The 19,720-nt window shown below is 38.0% G+C and overlaps 2 protein-coding genes and 1 pseudogene across 3 annotated transcripts; 2 read left to right on the top strand and 1 right to left on the bottom strand.

Annotated features, from left to right (window-relative positions):
* Positions 1-1,406: 1,406 nt before the first annotated feature.
* Positions 1,407-5,173, bottom strand: LOC105558082 (probable serine/threonine-protein kinase nek3). Its single transcript, XM_012005589.1, has 5 exons — positions 4,942-5,173; positions 2,468-4,528; positions 2,267-2,386; positions 2,042-2,189; positions 1,407-1,793 (listed from the first exon to the last, which is right to left on the bottom strand). The coding sequence occupies exons 1-5, from the start codon at positions 4,964-4,966 to the stop codon at positions 1,697-1,699; spliced, it is 2,451 nt and encodes an 816-aa protein (XP_011860979.1). The 5' UTR covers positions 4,967-5,173; the 3' UTR covers positions 1,407-1,696.
* A 1,082-nt stretch (positions 5,174-6,255) lies between these two features.
* LOC105558081 (dnaJ homolog subfamily C member 10-like) lies at positions 6,256-11,497 on the top strand. Of its 2 annotated transcripts, XM_012005587.1 has the most exons (13): positions 6,256-6,610; positions 6,706-7,010; positions 7,793-7,946; positions 8,162-8,375; positions 8,503-8,714; positions 8,958-9,182; positions 9,257-9,469; positions 9,676-9,796; positions 9,879-10,097; positions 10,165-10,440; positions 10,515-10,791; positions 10,872-11,067; positions 11,158-11,497. In XM_012005587.1, coding segments are annotated over exons 2-13 (2,334 nt in total). In that variant the 5' UTR covers positions 6,256-6,610; positions 6,706-7,008; the 3' UTR covers positions 11,383-11,497. The 2 variants fall into 2 exon arrangements, with proteins under 2 accessions (XP_011860977.1, XP_011860978.1); XM_012005588.1 differs by lacking the exons at positions 6,256-6,610; positions 6,706-7,010 and having other exon boundaries at positions 7,933-8,010; positions 8,478-8,714.
* A 1,618-nt stretch (positions 11,498-13,115) lies between these two features.
* On the top strand, positions 13,116-16,202 carry LOC105558078 (annotated as a pseudogene).
* Positions 16,203-19,720: the final 3,518 nt, after the last annotated feature.

The raw sequence follows: 19,720 nt of genomic DNA, 5'->3' as shown, positions 1-19,720 counted from the left end.
CTTAGGGCTTAAATCATCTATTGTAGACTGGGACTAAAGCTTAGAGCTTAAATCATCTATTGTAGACTGGGACTTATCCGCGGTTTTAAGCCCAATGTCCACCAAGTTCTAGTTTCGAGAAATCTGTAGCCAATCAACGTGCAGCTATTCCATAAAAGCTGCAAGTTGATTGGCTACACGTTTCTCGAAACTAGAACTTAGACCAATTAAGTTCTAGCATCGTGGACATTGGCCTTTATATACAGGTCCTTCAACTCAGCCCATTCAATACTACTTGCAAATTATGCAAACTTTCCACGTAACAAACGTGAACCACGTAGACATTGCATTGGACCGCAGTGTCGCGCGACAAAATTTATTTGATTGCATATTTATTATAATAATTTAAACCGTGTGATTACAATTGTTATATAACTACATTTATCTATGTTTAAATGGTTTTACTTTTATCCTGGATCATTTTTGTTTTCGATCGGTACTGCGTATATCTGATACAATCAGAATTCTGAAAGACTTTGAAGAACACTAACTAATAACTTACGTATTATCAGTAACAAAATGTGTCTTATGTATATTTAATACCATAAAGGTGCAATTTCACGTGCTGCTGAAATAAGCAAGTGGATACGTAATTTAAATAACACGTTGAAATTAAATCTTCGACCAGTCACTTACCTTAAAAATTAATCGAGTCATTGCAGTATGTTATTGAACGAAAAAGTCTACTTTTAAGTCTAGTCCTGCCTAAACATTCCATCCATCCAAAATGAAATAATATTCCAAGATTGCATTTGAGATAATCTTAAATAACAAACGACGATTGTCGCGCCAACAGCATCGACTCGGTAAAATTTCACACAAAACTGAAGGAAAAGAAACGAAACAAATTCCTCCTCCACCTCGCTTTTTCTTTCCGTGAGATGCCTTCGAAGCAGAAAATGTATCAGACGTTTGCGACAAGATAGAAAGAAACTTTATTGAAACAAAATGCAATAGTTTTACCCTCCTAACCCATCTTACCAAATTACATTAATTTTCCTTTTTTCCCCTCCAGCTTATCTTACGAATATCATATATACGAATTATAAGCTGCTTGACAAACTTGCTTGGTCGGAGCTTTAAACAAAAATTACTTAAATACTAATATTACTTTGAATTTTCCTTTCTTCTTGGAGAAAGATTTCAGATACAAATAATACAAGTGTTACAATTATCTTGCTCTATCGGAGCAATTATTAAAGAAAACCTTAGTGAATTTCGGATCTTAACTAAGGTTTCTTCTAAACTCTTTCATCATAAATCTTCAAAATCAATCAATTATTTTGCATTACAACAGTTTGATTAATAAAATAGTCTAACTGTAAAAACAAATTTGTACACATGTTAAAATAATATCTACTAATTTTAAGTTTTATTTATGGTAATGTATGTAGAAAAACAATTTTTTTTATAATTTTAGTTTTTTTTCCTTAGAAGAAAAGAAGACCAGCATATGATGCAAGCGTTTTTTAGTAATATTTACATGCATTTAATTCAAATACTTTAAGTATTTCTTGAAAAATTCTTCCCTCAAAGTCTTTAAATCAATATATATTAATAAAAAAATACTCTCATATTTCGAGAAAGAGAAAAAACTTATACGATAAACTACATTAATAAAGAAATATCGAAGTACGTGCTAATACAGCAATGATCTTTATAAGTTTAGATTGCGAGCCTTCATTTGCAATTCGAACCGTCGATTTGTTCGCACACCCTTCAGCGTCATCCGCCTTGCACTTTGCTGTTTTTCCCTGTAAATATTCACATTCATATAAATACTCGTATGAATATTTGCCACAAAATTGTCAAATTTTATATTAAACCATTTTAAAGTTTTACAGATAAAAATCCTAGCATCACTATAGTTCGCAACGTTCGCGCGTTCAATAAAATTTACCAACACTTAAATTGGCTTAAGCTTGTAATGTATCTCGCGAATAAACTATAAAATTTCGTATAAAACTTGAAAAATATCTATCTTAAAAGAAATCTGGCCTACTTTGGAAAAACTGCTTGCTTTTTCAACACAATCTGCGTGACATCCGGTTTTTTCAACTTGAACCCGAATCTGTTGTGAATACCGTCCCTCGTCTCGCTTGGTAGTGGTTTCTTTCCCTCGGTTTTCATGTCGGCTCTCGCTTTGTTTGCTAGAAAAACGTTTTACGGAAAATGACTAACATTTATTGCTAATGTATGCAGACCAGTAAATATATTATCAAATTACCGAACGCTTGATGTCTGGCTTCCAAACGTTTCTTTGCATCCACGAGCGATTCCGATTTAGCAAACATTTGTTCATGTATTTTTCCAAAATTTGGTACTTTCTTCGTCGATGATTTTTTCTCTGTAAATAAATACACGTTTGATTATACAATAAAATCCGATGAAGTGTACGGAATATAAGCTACTTTTGGTTTTGTCTTACCTGATTTCTTTTCGCTTAACACGAAAGTTTTTGGCGTGACTTGAGTTCTGTTCAACTGAGCTCTCGGTGTGCCTCCGTGGAATCTTGGACTTGATCTCTTGAAAGAAGAAATCAGCGCGTTCCGAGTACGCTTCGGGGTTTCGATCTTTTTCGACTTGAGTACCGAATTCAAAATACTGCCTCTATTTTGTGTGCCTACATCGCGTGAAGTATTTGATCCGTTCAGCTTGTTAATTGACCTTCGCACACTGCCTCCTCTAGGTGTTATGTTCGCAAAGTGCACTTTGGCCTTCTTAACAGTATCCTTCAAGCTTAAGTCCATGTCTACTGAGGCGCGCTTTTTAGCCATTTGTCGCAAATTCAGCGTTTGCGGTTGTTCCAGTTCGTAGGTATCGTCTCTGTTCTTTTCCATCGTATTATCCTTGTCGTAAGTGGCGCTTCGTTTCGTGACATTCAAAAGGTGAGATCGACTAGTGTCATTCATTTCTTTATCAGAGAGAGAAGATTTAGATATATTTTCAATGTTTGTACTTTTGTCCATTGTGTTAGACAGATGCAGACTGGATTGACCCCTATGTCTTAAACTAGTAAGAGACGTGTTATTTACAGAACCAACAGAGGTGTCGGACCAACTCGTGTCCTTTGATGTCATCATTTTCGCCGCCTGTGGAGTGGACGACATCAAAGGTGTGGACAATCTATTATTTTCTTGTGCGGACGCATTATATTTAATTCTTGGCGATATTCTATTAGTATTACTGCCGCGTGATCGCTCCATGCTACTATTCCGTGATCTAGAGTTGGAATTTCGCTTGGTAGACGAACCTGCAGAGATTTCTCTCATCGATATTAAAATCTTGGAATTGTTCCCCGCCCTGATCGAGGGAGATCTTACTTTGACTGGACTGCCCGATCGGGTTTTGCCAGCGGCCATTAACACATTTTTCCGCTTCAAGTTCTCGAGCGACAGCTTCTCCACGAGCACTATTGGCTCCGCCAGTACGTCCTTCGTTTGCGAAGCCGTCAGCACCTCCGCCAGTTTTGAATTTAATAAGACTGACCTTATCAAACGATGTCTGTTCGATGACAAATACATCCCCTTGGATAATTGAGATTTTTTAATGCGAATTCTGGAATCCGACTTACTACGATTAGGACTAGGGGACGCGAGAGACGCGGAAGACCCGCGCTTCATCGGAGACGGAGACAAGTTCAACTTGGCCGATTTTGATTTCTTCGATTTCGGGGTCTTCAATATTATTTTCGGCGATTTCGAGAACCTACGTACAATTGTCCTCAAGTTCACAACGCTCTTCTTACGCTTGTCCTTTCCCGTGGGCGACATCGACGCGCTCTTGTTGGACACGGGGCTACCGCTCAGACTGTTCTTCTTGCTCCTCCGTGATTTCCTAGCGCGAGGCTCGCCGTCCGTTTCCCCTAAATTCTCCTTGGAGTTCTCACCCGCGAGGGACAATTTTCTCGGGCTCTTAAACAGTTTTGATTTCGTCATCGAGTGCGTCTTCGGAGAACCTAGGAAGACCGGCGACTTCTTAGGAGTCTTCTTAGATCTGTGAGGCGTGAGACTGAGCTTGGGAGGCGTGCTCTTGGGAGTAACTATAACGGGCGACGCTTTCGTCGAGGTCTTGCGCGGTAACTTTCCATTCGGCACGATCTCCGAGTTCAAGTCTCTCGGGACACTCGGCTGAAGCGTGCTACGCTCGCCAAGTTCCACCGTGACATTGTCGCAGTGTCGGTTTCTCAATATTCTGATCGACTCGTTGGAACCCACGGTCCGATTCGCATCCTCGCTTCCCGCCGTTTCGTCCAAATTGAGCCTCCGGCGAGAGGTCTTTTTCCTCGCGGACTTCTTCAACGCTACCTCTGCGTCGGGCGATTCTTTCTTGGCGCTTTGCTTGGAGGCGGCTTCCAAATTGTTCCTAGCAGGCTTCTCCTTCCTGTGCGAGTGTCTGACTTTCTGCGCCGACTTGTCCACATTCTGGCTCGTGTTATTTACCTTCTGTGCCCTGGATCTAGTGAAAACAGCGGCCTGTTCCACCGTTGCTGCAAAGTAACGAGACACCTCAAAGATCCTTCTTTACCCAAAAGCGTCGAGTGCTACGCGAGAAAGAGGCCAGGATAAGAAATCCGCGACTCGGGGCTTCGACCAAGGGTCAATTTACTTATCAAGTAATATTTGGTATGCCTTTCCAAGATAGAATCATTAATATTTAACAAAGGAAGATGAGGGGTGACAAATTATACTACTGAAAACCGAACAAACAATTCCGGAGCTTGGTTCGAGTCGGCCAGTGATCGGAATAATTTAAATAACTTGGTCGAGCGATTTGACGCGTGTAGCGTCTTGAATTCTGGAAGCGCGCGCGCGACGGGGCGCAAAATGTATCCCGGACGAGGGAAGCTATAACCTTGCAATCACCGGATCAACAGTGTACCTCGAGCTACCTTCGTCTCACCTGCGCGAGTTCGTCTAGGTGACATCCGTCCGGACCTTCCTACCGTTCACGATTGGCCTGTCTGGCGTAGTGTCGCAATTGCACCTCGGACAACACCGGCACGGCCGATCTTGCGCTCTGCTCCGCCGATTGTTTGGAGCGTCCGATTCAACTTGAACGTGGCTCAATTGACTCGGGCAGCGCGGTGCAAACAGCGTCGGCCGTGCTGCGCGCCCATTTTGTCGGCCAATCGCGGCGCCCGCGCGTTCGGAACGCACGCGCCGGATTGGCCGGCGTCGCGGGCCCTGGGCTTCAAACAGCGAACGTAACCGACGCTAGACCATAGACATAGTATATATATATAGACTGCGCGTTCCCTACCTGCAGCCTCATTGGTCGCGTTCAGCAGACACAACTGTTGAGTGAGCGCTCAGTATGATTGGTTAATACTTTTAGATCCAGCCAATCATATTAAGAAATCATTGAGCGCTCACTCAACAGTTGTGTCTGCTGAACGCGACCATTCAGATTGAACGCGATGAACGATGAGCGACGCGCGATATCCAATGGGCGTGCTGTATTTATAGGAAAACTGTACGCTTTCCCATAAAACCTGTACGCTCATTGGATAATCGCGCGTCGCTCGTCGCTCATCGCGTCCAGTTTTTATTTTCACAACCCCTCGGTCTAGACGTCCTGAAATGGCGTGACAAGCAATTCTTATGTCTTAAATCATTCAGTATCATAGATAGAAAATCAATGAAATTTTGAATCCGGCTAACTTCTATTTAATAAATATTTAATTAAAATTATCTGGATCACTCACAAACCTTTTTAATTGCACTACAAACGTCTTCATACGAATTACCAACGATTCCATATAAAAACTTTATCTAATTTATGTATTGGCGCTAAGTATACGGTGGAAAAATAATTAATTACAAACAAACGAATGACTCACAAACCTTTCTAATTGCACTACAAACATCTACATACGAAATACCAACGATTGCATATAGGAGTTATTTAAAAATACGTTCAGTCGGCGTCAAGTATGAGCGAATAGTGTGATACAGGCTTAACACAAATGAAGACTCGCTGATTGGTTGATAATCACAAGGCTTGATTTTTAATGAATCGGCCACCTGGGATATATATTTCTCATTAACTTAGGAATGAGTATAAAACTTGCAGCGGGAGTTATCCATTGAATCGACACAATTAAAATATTTTATGATTTTTTAGGAAGGAAAGAAGACAACATTTTTTGGAGTATCGATTGGAAACGCTTCTTAAGGGCTCGCACTCGCCGTTGCGTAGCGTAATGTAGCTACGTGGCCCTTTTTCCACTTAAAATGAGATAAATCAGGGACAGAACGAGAAATAATTGGAGTAGGCGAGCGAGAATAGTTGAGAAGTCCCAAAAAGTCCATCGAAACGCGAAGCACTCGTTTCTGTAACTCCTTGCGACTTCCACTTCCGGGATGAGACAGATATATGCACAATTCGTAGGAAACAGATGTATAATATCGTGGAAGACAGATGTACGTAAGATTATCGGAGAGAAAGAGAGGAAAGATGGGCACACGAGAAGTGTTCAACCGCAAAGAACATCTCTTGAAGCGAATCTCACTTCTACACGCGCGACAGGGACAGACATGCGAGTCGCTTGCAGTACGACAAATAGTGTGTAGGAACAATTAGTAAAATGACACAATGAGCTTTGCACGGAGCGATATGTAACGAGGGCGAGTGGAACGCTTACTTTCTATTTTTTAATTCAAGGAGAGGGTATAAACAGGAGCTTAGTCAAGTCTGAGAAATGAATCCGTCGTTAGAAGAGTTGCTCGAGTTGCCGGAAGCTTTGTTATGAGAAATACTTGTCGCCGAGCCTTCTCTTAACGGCGAGCTCGAGACCGAAGGTCGAACAGGATCTGCGGTTCACTCCCAAACACGGTCAAACGATAACATCACGGAGCGTGGGAGTACACGGGAGTATGTTGCGATGTGACGAAAGACTGACTTGAGGCCTGAGAGTGGAGCACAAATCCATTGTCGTGCACGTGGCGGTGATAAGGTTTTGTAGAAATGTGAGTGCAATGTATCGTACCGGTTCAGAAAAGCAAATCAGTTCGTGCAGGCGACTGATTTTTGTGTGTAACTGCTGACACTGCCGGTTCCCGTGCATCTCGAGAATGTTGCGAAAGAAGATTCGTGTCTGTTTTTCGGCTGTCTCGTATAAAAATAAATCTGAAGATAATCCTTTATTATATAGAAAGGAAAGAGTGCCAATGTGAACTAACCACAAATGAACAGATAACGGTTCTCACAATTTAAAACAAATTATCTCTTTAATAAACGTTTCGACCCTGTTTCGGGTCTTCCTCAGTGTAACTCGTTAAATTTGACTGGTTTGAGAATCATTCCTCTATCAGCTATGGTCTCACTTTTTCTCTAAATGGTCCCAGACATAAAGAGGACTGAAGACTCAGGTCGACAGAGAGATGAATCCGTTACAAAGGTTTTAACAAGACTGTCTTGTTCTCAAACCAGTCAGATTTAACGAGTTATACCGAGGAAGGCCCGAAACAGGGTCGAAACGTTTATTAAAGAGATAATTTGTTTTAAATTGTGAGAACTGTTATCTGTTCATTTGTGGCTCACATTGGCACTCTTCCCTTTCTATATAATTTCTTTACGGGAGCCTTCACAACAATTTGGAATATAATCCTTTATACTCACTTATCTGCTGAATACTTTTAATTTAAACTTACTTAATGGAGCAATAATGTTGAATAGAATTTGACTCTGTGTTTGCGTATCTGCAATGTATGTGCATGAGTACCTAACGTCACGTTTGTACTTGTTGCAGGTATAAAGTTATCGTTACTCTCTTCGTTATTGTTTCTGCGACGCGGGGAGAAGATTATTATGAGGTCCTAGGTATAAGCAGATCCGCCGGTCAGGACGAGATCCGGAAGGCCTTCAAGAGGCTGGCTATCATCCATCATCCTGACAAAAATAGTGTATGTGAATTAAAGTGCCATACGCTATCATTACTGTCTGTCTTGCTATGTCCCATATAGAAATGTAAGCGAAATAAATATTAGAAAATTACTGTACATCAGTAATTTTTTTAATAACTCAATTACTGAACTCTAGTAATTGTTCAGCGCCTTTTTTTTCGTTCCCAGTTGTTACATTTCTGTAGGAGGTGGCTAATAATATTTCAACACTTTAGGACGATCCAGATGCTCATGACAAGTTTGTTCGACTAACGACAGCGTATGAGACGTTGAAAGACAATGACTTAAGGAAAAAGTACGATCTTTACGGGGAAGATGGCCTTAATAATTCACACAAGAAGCAAACCTATCATTCATGGAGTTACTATCAGAACAGTTTTATATATGACGATGACGAGTATGTTATCAATTTGGAGAGAAATGATTATTGTAAGTGTATAACGTTTTCTGCATCTCTTGTCGCGTGCGAAATAAAATGTATTGATATTATGTACGTTAAATATTAAGCATTGATAATTGTAGTATTAATAGTGTGCGTATGTGTACCTTTGTGTAGACGAGAGTGTTATCGACTCTGACTCAAGCTGGTTTGTCAACTTCTACTCACCCATGTGCAGCCACTGTCACCACTTGGCACCAACCTGGAAGGAAGTTGCTAAGTTATTAGACGGCGTTGTGAAAATTGCCGCGGTCAACTGTGAATATAACAGGCAATTGTGCCACCAAGTTGGGATCCGTGCCTATCCTACGTTGCTCTATTTCCAAAAGGTATATGTATACATATGTATACCCCTTTTTTTTTACAAATATCTGAAGTTATGTATGGATAAAATTCCCAACAAATGATGTAATAGAATGATATAGTAAAAGAGGAAATTTCTTTTGAGTCTCATATTATATCATTTGTTGGAAATTGTGTACGTACGTAACTTTAGATGTTTGTATGGATCATATTTGTTAGTTAAATCAACAGGTTAAATCATCAGTACTAATTTATTCATTGTCTCAAAGAATTCGCAGCATGGAGCGCATTATAGAGGAGAAAAAACGCAGGAGGCAATTACACGTTTTGCATTAGACCGGCTAAATATCAACGTACCTGAGATAAGTGAATCTCAATGGGAGCTGTTCTTACGTGGCGAAAAAATTGTCCACAGGCCTACGTTAATTTTTACATGTGGTGATCAACAAAACTGTTTTACTTCCGATGAAAGACTTGTAGTAGCTGGTATATTCGTAAGTGACGTATTATTCAAAATACTTTTCTACCGCAGCTGTGTTAAATAGTATTGTAATACGCGATTTTATAGGAAAATTTGATTGATGTCAGAAAGTTTACATGCCAAAATGGTAATTGTCATGATAAGATGTCGTATAACACACATGCGGTCTATTTACCAACATATAATGCATCTTACTGGGAACCTATGTTTCTCGAAAGCATGTCCGATATAAATACATTGATAGCAAAGCTCTTGGACCAATTGCCTAGTCCGCAAGAGTTGTCTGAAAATGATTTTGAGGTAAGCATAATATTAACGATACTGTATAGATACTTGTATGTATTACTATTAATTATTGCGTTACATATATTATTAATTTTAATATTTTATACAATAATATTATTATTAATTTGTATACACATGTATTTGTAATTTGAGATTTTAGTATGTACGTACTTTTTATACGATTACTGTTTCTTAAATTTTATACTTATTTTGATTTGCAGCATATTAGGAAAACGAAGTCGAACGTTGCCTGGCTTGTATACTTTTATATTGGCGATACGGCAAATTTCCGAGAGTTGAATTTGCAAATGAAGAAAGTGTCAACCAGTAATGTTAACTTAGGTAGACATTATTGTAATCCACATTGATGGATTTGATATTGAATATAAAATATTTTTACACAGCATGAAGTATTATATTGTAGGTAAAATGAATTGCGGTAGAAACGGGCAGCTTTGTTCTAAATTGGGTGTAAATCGCTATCCAATCTGGGGCATGCTCAAGCCAGGTGGAGCTTTCGAATTGAATCATGGGAAGAATGTAAATAGCGATATTATTAAATTTGTGCAAATCAGTGTGAAAACTACGAACGTTGAGGCTCTCTCTGCAGAAAAAGCGTTATCGATACTACAAAGAGATAATGGTATGTTATAGACACGAGTCACATTTTTGAGAAATTTTACAATACTGACTTTAACAAAATGTTACAGCGGATGAAGTGTGGTTCCTAGATTGGTTTACACCGTGGTGTCCACCTTGTATACAGTTCCTGTCGGAACTCCGTAGAGCGTCGTTAGAATTTGATGCATCAATAATTCGTTTTGGTACCATTGATTGTACCGTTCATAACACACTGTGTCATCAGTATAACATACAGTATTATCCTACTGCAATGCTCATAAATGGTAGCAATACATATCATTTCGCGTTACCAAAAACAGCTGCGAATATTATTCAATTCATTAACGAGAAAAGAACTCCCTCGGGTAAGATATAATACATTAAATAATTACATTGTTATATTCATGCTTGTTTCATTGTTTCTGATTGTTTCATACAGTTATGGAACTGACGTCGGCAAATTTTCATCATAAATTAGCGAAGAAAAAGAGTAAAGTTATATGGATTGTTGATTATTTTGCACCGTGGTGTGGACCGTGTCAAAGATTAGCACCTGAATGGACAGCCGTTGCGAGATCGCTGAGTAATTTGTCGTTTGTAAATGTTGCTAGTGTAGATTGCCAGGCTGAAGCTTCCTTATGCGCATCCCAAGGCGTGCGTTCTTACCCCGATATTAGACTGTACCCATTAGGAAGCGAGGGTCTAAACACAATCGCGTAAGTCAACTTTTTGCAATGTTCAATCATGCAACATACATTAATGCATTCATTATGCATCGTTTTCATTTACATCGCAGCTTGTACAATGGACAGCGAGATTCGTTATCTATGTTAACATGGATAACAACATTCTTCCCAAAGAAAGTCCGTGATTTGAATTCTTCCGACTATCAAAGGCTATTGAATAGCAAGCATATGTGGCTCATCGATTTTTATTTACCACAATGTTGGCATTGCCAAAAGATGGAACCTGAATTTGCCATTGCTGCTCAGGTAACTGCTACTTTATTGACAGCAAATTTTTACAATCTATAATTTATTTTATAACAGCTAGATTAATTATAAATCCTATTTTAATTTCAGTTGCTGGATAAAGTTAAATTTGGAAAAATTAATTGTAATTTTTATGCACACGACTGCGCACACATAAAATACTTCCCTACGCTAATGTTATATAATTCTAAGCAGAACAAACAAAAAAACGATGAGAGATATGATGGTACAAAAATTGCTGCGTTAACGGCTGAAGCAATTAAGGATGAAATTTTAGAGATTATTAATTCTCGCACGAAACATGACGAGCTATAATAGATAAAGTGCCTAAGTTCAACTTAAAGTTTGTATTTTATTATTTTAAACATAAATTCTTTGTAATGTACGAATAAATTAATTTTATTACGCGTCTCATTCTTCCAAGAGAAACAAAGAGAATGTGTACTAGACCAGATATATTTTATTCCCATTGTGATACTTTTATACATTTTTATATATGTATATAGCAATTATAATAAAATGTCTACGAACAAATTAATAAAGCCTCGAATCTTACATATTATTTTAAAAGTTTTTTTTTCTCCAATAAAGCTTCGAATATGTGTCAGAGATATTATTTATATAATAAGAAACACGGATATTTAGCCAATGTGTCCAGCTAACTATTTTAAAACACCAGTAAAGTCATGGCCTCCATCAACCTCAAGAGAATATTTTTTAACATTTACCTATTCTTGCAAGTATATCTTGCATTAAATAATTTATACGAGCAGAGCTTACAAAGAAATACCTACTCCTTGTTCTTCATCACTAATGTGCTAAGTACATTTACTATAAATGTGTCTATCAAAACGAACAAATCTGTGGTCAAACATTCAAATCTGTTCAAGAATGCATCGCCAAATTAAAAAAATGGCCCGAAATGTTTATCCGTAGATCGTTGACAAAATTCGCTCGGTGTCTACTCGGTACAAGCCATGAAAATAAATGTTCATACGTGTACATTTGTCATGCTCATACTTTCGTCCAAATCATGCGAATGCTCGTTAGTTTCAAATTTACAGATTACAATGCGATAGAAATTTAGTCAAACTCAAAGGAATAAATACGATCAAGAGCTGCTCGAGTTACTATTAGACCTTTATGAAAATATTTAGCACTACACTTCCGTTTAATGATTTCGGGACTAAAAGTCGAGAAGGACCTGCAGGTAACAAACACTGTCAAGAAACGGACAACATATGGTCTCAGATACAGTTAAATATAATAGAATTATAGGGCGTGCCGTAAGAATACGCAATGATGCATGGTGTTGCAGCGAAGGACGTCGGCTTGAAAGTGGAGTACCAAATCTATTATCGTGTATGTAGCTGTAACAAGATTTTATAGAAATGTAAGTGCAATGAATTATTAGATCTAGAAGCAGTGCGAGCAAAACATATTTTCTAACTACTGCCACTGCGGTCTGCAAATGTGCAGAAGTTTCCAAAAGATTCGTATCTATTTTTCCACTCTGTTTATGAATAAAAGTAAATCTGAAAATAATCTTGTATACTTATACTTGCTGGATAGTTTTAATTTAAGCGCAGCACCCTGGTAAAAATTCCGTTAGAAACGGATAGAACATGCATTAAATTCTATCTGTTTCTAACGGAATTTTTACCAGGGCAGTCAATTGTGATTATAATAGGAAATTGTGTGACCACTTCGAAATCCGTGCCTATCCTACGTTGGTTTATTTCCGAAAGGTATATAGTGCCCGATTTCTCTTCCGTTTCATATATCATTATTTTTTCGAAATTATATTTTCTGTACATACTGACCACCACCCACAGATTTTATATTTACGGATGCATTTCGCGGTGTTCCCATTAAAACTCGAACATCACTAAGTAATTCAGAATGACCATGTTTTTTCAGAATTCGTAGTAAATCATTTGCAGCATTGTGTGTGTTCGAGATTCATTTTGACTCTCGGTCAGTTCGTCACCGGCGTGATGGCAGCATCAGCCGGGTCAGATCGTGCAGCGCCGCAGGAGCGCTGCGCGCGCATGCCCGATCGCGACACGAGGCGACGGCACTTCTTCACATGCGTTACCGGCGCTTTTGGCTAGTCCCGTCTGGGCCTTCACACGTCTTCCGACGGAAGTTAAAATTTTTGATCCTGCGGGATTGCATCATCCAGTAGGGATTGCATCATCCCGCGCGAGGCTCGGTAGTTGGGCCTCTGCATTGTGTGACTTGTTAGGAGAATTTGTATCGCCAAGTTAAGACTATTGCTGTATAGACATTATTGCCTATTGGATCGACATGGCCGTATCGGATCGCTTTTAGCGACCAAGTGCCAAACAACCGGAAAGAAGAAGAAGAAGGCGCTTTTGGCTCATGGCTACCGTAATGGTACATACACGCGTCGTGTAGTGCAAAAGACTTTTAGAGTGCTCTTGTGGACCTTCTCAGCAGAGACTAGACTCAGTGCGGACACATAATGATCTCATACCAGTGCGAATCATCCCGGACAGCTCAGGGTACATCATCAACGGCGGCTCAGACTCACCACGCATCGCGCACGCCGGCGCCGCGTGGACACGGCTCACGGGCATCTACATTCACGAGGCCGGCTCTCGATCAGTAATATCGACCCGCGCAAGTGATTAAAGACTTCTCATCACCGTTATATTAATAGACTTCTCAACTGTAAGCATACTGTGATTATTAAAATTGTGATACGGTATTTTACTCAAAACGATCTGAGTTACGATCACGTGATATTCCACCCTCTCACGCGTGCATGCTTTTCCTTGAGCCTCTTGTCGCTAAGTCCTCTCACCCTGCTTCCATCCGCAGCGGTACCAGCGAACTCTCCTAGCGAGAATCGCTAACAGTGTGTAATGTTGTGTTTAAGAACTAACGTTTGCAAATCATTTTCCAAAGTGTTTTCATTAGTATTATCGATTTCATTAGTATTATCGATTTCATTAGTATTATCTGTCAATTCAATAACATTGTCTTGTACTTCAACATCATGTTTTTTGTCGTTTCTCATGTCACATCGTGATGAATCTGTATCAGAATGTCTATCAGAATCTAATACTTCATTTGCATGGATTGTATCTTTCTCCAATACATTATTTGTACAAGACAATTGATTGAATGCTTCAGTAGTAATTGCCGCTTCTTCTACTATACTAGGGTCAAATATTGCTGCCGGAATATTTATGCAGCCGGAAGTGGCCAACGACTTGATTCTGAGTGCCTGTCAGCAGCTGGGAGTACCGATAAGTCGAAAAGACAATGATACCGATCGGCTGATGTGTCTAAAATTAATTTTGGACCAGGAAAACGTGGACGTCCGTTGCACAGACAGTAAGTACACCTCAATGTATGTCATGAGTAACAGAAGGAATAACATTTTTTTAGACAATATGTAGACACACACAAAGTGTCTTAATTGTATAGATATGACAATATTCTAGATATTCTGAAAATATAATATTCTTGAAATTTTTACAGACTGTTCCCTTTATTATAAATTTTATCTTACAGGCAATGGCAACACGCCGTTGCATCACGCAGCCAGAGCGGATAATTGCGAAGCGATGAGTCTGCTTCTCAAACGAGGCAGTTACATTGGTCACATGAACGAATTTAACGTACCACCCATCGCAAACATTCCGGCCTGCACGCTGTCGCGCCACTTCGACGACTGTTTACGGATGGGGAAGGTATGGATGAACAAATACGTGATTGAGTTCGACTATTGTTGTCTGATGCCGCACGACGTTCTGAAGAAACACGAGGAACGTCGGTTAACTCGCGAGATGGTAGTTTTTCAGTACATAGCTGGCAATAATGATCTTAAACACTTGCTGAAGCATCCGATACTCTCATCCTTTCTCGATCTCAAGCGACAAAATATATGGTACATTATGTACGCGCATTTATTCATCTACGCGATGTTTTACATTCTGTTAAATTTCTGCATCTTGAGTACGTGTTTCAACAATCCTGCAAATGAAACGGAAATATTTAATGATAATGTAACTTTAAAAAATCCTCTGCAGATCGTCTGCCATCAGGACATTTCTCGATGGATCCCCATTATCCTACTATTACTGCTCTTTATATTTTGGGAGATCCTTCAAATCATCTCCTGTCCTTGGAACTATTTGTTGAAGTTGACAAACTTGGTTAGCTTGTTGCACAACATGCTGATTTTACTGACGGTCGCTCTGATATGCGGGGCGTATCAGGTCGGCACTTTACTGATCCTATTGTCCATCTACAAACTAATCATACTGATCAGCCATCATACAGATAGGTCCACCAGCATTGAAATGTTCCGAACGATCTCTAGAAACTATATGCGTTTATTTTTTCCGCACGTGCTTTTCGTCATTGCGTTCCCCTTTTCTATACACTCTTCAAGGATAACACGAACTTTTCTGATCTCATGCGTTCGATTTTTAAGACCATCGTTATACTTACCGGCGAGCTTGACACAAACGAAATCCCGTTTGTTGCGCACCCCTTTTGGAGCCGTTTCGCGTTCATACTGTTCATCTTCATCGTTATCGTATTAGTTAATCTACTCAACGGCTTGGCGGTCAACGACACCACCGAGATCTTGAGCAACGCCGAGCTAATCGGACTAATTTCCACAATACGCACAATCGCCTATCTCAAAAACATGACACTGAGTATACTGTTTAAAAACTCCTGTTGTGGAAATTGCAGATTTTTACGATACCCTTTCTGCTTCCTCGCCAAGAAGCTTTTCCTATTTCCACATTATTTGACAAGCGGCAAAGTCAACGTCAAGCTGTACGATATCACAAAGAACGAGAAATACAATCACCTCGTAGCGAGAGATTACGTTTGTAGAGAGTCTGTAAATCGTGATAAATACTGGCCCAACTTGAGAATGGGTCCTAATATAGTGAAGCAAGCTAAAAAACAAATTATCTTGAGTAAGAATCGGTTATCAGATAATGAAAATATAATGATGGAGTTGAAGAAGCTGAAGCACGAAGTGATGATGCTGAGATCGACGATTGTGACGCAAGCTATAGGCTTGTTTTCTGTTCTTACACTAGTGAACTAGTGCAATAAATTAGAGTAAGACAAGCATATATTTTCTCATTCTACTTTACTGCACTAGTTCACTAGTGCAGGAACAGAAAACAAACCTTATGACTTCAAAGCACCCAAATGATGAAAGCTCATTACATAAATATGGATAATTATTCATCCATCAGGATTTCATTATATCTATTGATGTCTTGTTGTTTTCTGTGATTTTCTTTACATATTATTTATTTTTATTTATTTTATTGATTTATTATTATTTTTTATTGATTTATTATTTATTATTTATTTATTATTTTATTTATTTATTCCTTCATTATCATATGTTACGCGTAAGCTTGCAACCGAGACAATTGTCTATGTACGTATTTGTTGACTTGTAAAATAAATAATGAATATAAATTAAAAATAAAGAAAATAAAATAGAATAAAATAATACAATAACTTAAATTATAATACTTTTATACATTTTTAAAAACTTTTGATCATACACTGTCGAGCAATTCCACGAGTTCACGTATTACCGCCTTTGTCATCTTAGAATCTAATATTATAGGGACAAACTGATAATTATATTAAACGCTACACATAGCACTGTTAGTAATTCCGTGCCGATTATTTCAAATTACCCTAGTTGTTCAGGAATCATTAGCCGACTTCCTACTGAATCAAACATTTGTAATGAGTAAAAAATAATTAGAGTTTTTTTATAATATCTTGTTTATATATGTATAATTCAGCAGAAATAGAATAATGATGGCAAATGCAAAAAGGTGCGTGAGTTTCTCTTCTCATATATGTATTGAAAGAGACTATTTATTCCATAAGACATGAATCATTTGATACTGTCACGGTCTGACAAAGTCAAAGTTTCGTCCGTTTTTCGGTCAACACATTTAAGTGCTTTACCGGGGATTTGGACTTGATTGTGTGAATCTAATGATTAATTTGATCTTAATTATTTTTGAACTTGTTCTTTGTTTTCTAACTCAGATAGTAATTTATGCAGTTTTTCAAATAGGGAAATTGGATCTTGGTTAGAAGATAAGGCTTCCTTAATTTGGTATTTAATTCTCTTGAGTTGTACGCGTTTTCCGCCTTTTTTTCTTGTCATAAGGATAAAGGTAGGAGATTGATGCTTTGTCCGCCACTCTATAGGCAGCGATCAAATTGACTTAGGAAATCTATTCGCCACACAATTAGGCAGCGATCAGATGAAATGGAGGATTTCGTTGAAATGAATTGTTGTTAATTAATACTAAAGCTTATACTTTATTTTAAAGTGAACAATTCCTTGAATCGGAATAAATTCGAATCAACAGTTAAAACAACTAAGTCTTAGGTCTGTTAATCTAAAACTGTCTGACTCTGAACACTGAACTGAGGTAAAGACTCTGCTGAAAAGCTGAACAGCTAAAGCTTAAAGCTAAAAGCAACTAAAGCTACTGTCCCGAAGATTCTCCTTATATTTATAGTTGAATCCCCCCACGATATTTTAAGTGGAGGAGGAAGGTGTTCTCAGTTCGAAACACCACCCTGGCAACAGTTATCCCTGCTACCATGGTACCTGCTTTGTTCGGGTTGTAATACGATAGACGATCGCGATGTCTCCCACGGAGAAACTTGATTATTAATCAATATCATTGGTATGTCCATATGCGTTGTAAGAGTTCAATCATTTTTTCTTCTGATTTATTTTAGATTTAAAAGTCTTAATTCAAAAGTTTTATGCTGATTTACACGTACGTTACATCTTCCCCCTTAAAGTCATACGTGGTACGTCGTGTTACCACGTATGAATATCTAGTCTGAAAAAATCGAATAAACGGAAAAAATTTAAAAAAATTTCTTTTTTTATTTAAAGATATTCCCCACTTATTCCTCTTTTCTTTTTTATTGCTTAAAATAATGTTTTTATGATATATATATTTTATTATAATTTTATATATAACTTATAAAATAAAGATTATAATAATTTCTTATAAAATAATGATTATAATGTTTTATAATGATTACAATGAGTTAATATATGATTTCTTATAAAATAATGATTATAGTGTTTTATAATGATTACAATGATTAAATATTGATTATAATATTTTATGATTATAATTTTAGTAAAATGATGATTAATTATAAATTATCTCCTAACGCATCTAAATTTCTTATCAACACCTTCCTCTCAAAGTCTACATCTTCTTCTACGCAGTTTTGATATGTTTCACTAAAATATAAATAGTTTTGTATACAAAGTTCACAGTCTATGCCGTTCGAGCTATTACTATTATTTTATTGCATTTGTGACATTTTTCTTTCTCCTGCATTGTCGTCTCGAAAAATGGCCCACATAAGGTGTGCCAATTCTCCAAGCGCGTGTAGTATTGGAGCTCCTCTTCATCTTCGTTCATTACGCAGCTTGCGCATATGCGCCTGAACGGATAGTTTTCCTCGAAATAATGGCTTCCGGGTTCAAGTGCCCGGAAGCAATGACTTCCTCTTAAAATATCGTAGAATTCATGTTGACGGGATCTACCCCGTCAATTATAATTTCTGCTGGTGGTTTCATCTTTATTTATTTTTTTTTCTAAAAATATAAAAAATATTGTGTGTATTTTGCTATTATACAATTTTACCTTAAATTTTACTTGTCGAATGGAACTTTTCACTTTCAAATAGTCACTCGCTTTTTCTGTCGTTACTCTTTCAAGTCTAAAGTTCGACTGGATCCTATACTCTCGACCCTTCTTACGTTTGTTCTTAAACATACGCTTTATCTGGAGTGTTATATGATCTAAGTAATAATAAACCTGTAGTAAGTGGTTCGCTTATGTGATTGATATCTACAAACATGGTGTTCTCATTTAAAATTTGATTATTATAATCGCGGGTAAATATTTTGAGTTTCATTGTGGATAATAATTTTTTTCTTTTCGTTTTCTACTGAGATTAAATCGTTTTGTTGTTTAATGTTTTCTGTTAATGTTATATTAATGTTGGTTTGGTGTCTTCTTCATTTGTTTGAATTGAGATTTCTTGAGTTTCTTGAGTTCTGTGAGTTTTAGGTTGAGTTGTAGGTTGTTCTTCTTTTTGTTCTTTTTCTTTAATTGTTCTTCCATTGCCTAGGTGAATTAATAAATTTGCTACAGAGTCCCATAGCGCTCCGATTAAATGTATAGACCATCCGTATATAGTATGAATTGCATAACCGTGTATAATTGTGTCCATTATTAGTTTCATCGTTCTAAATAGGAAATATATTCCAATTACTCCGGCACTTGTGTTTCCAACAAATGTAAATGTTCCCCAAATTTTCTTCCAAGTGTCTTCGGTTATTTTCTTCAATGAATTTTCGTTAAGTAGGTGTGAAAGAGATCCCTTGCGTTAAGGTTGGCTCTCCTCTTACGCCTCGAGCCACAGTGTTTAGAATTCCGTTCTTCTTTGCTGGAAACATGATATGGTCTCGTAAATTTTCTAGCTCGTTGTTTGAGTATATGCCGCTCGCTGCCAATGATTCGGGATCGCTGTAATGCCAAGTTGGTTGAGACATCGGTCTCATTGTTTCTGG

Source organism: Vollenhovia emeryi, unplaced genomic scaffold (assembly GCF_000949405.1).
Source record: "Vollenhovia emeryi isolate VEMERY1.0 unplaced genomic scaffold, V.emery_V1.0 DF939384.1, whole genome shotgun sequence".
NCBI lineage: Eukaryota > Metazoa > Arthropoda > Insecta > Hymenoptera > Formicidae > Vollenhovia > Vollenhovia emeryi.
Note: the sequence above shows the minus strand (reverse complement) of the source record. Positions and strands in the feature narration are given on the sequence as shown.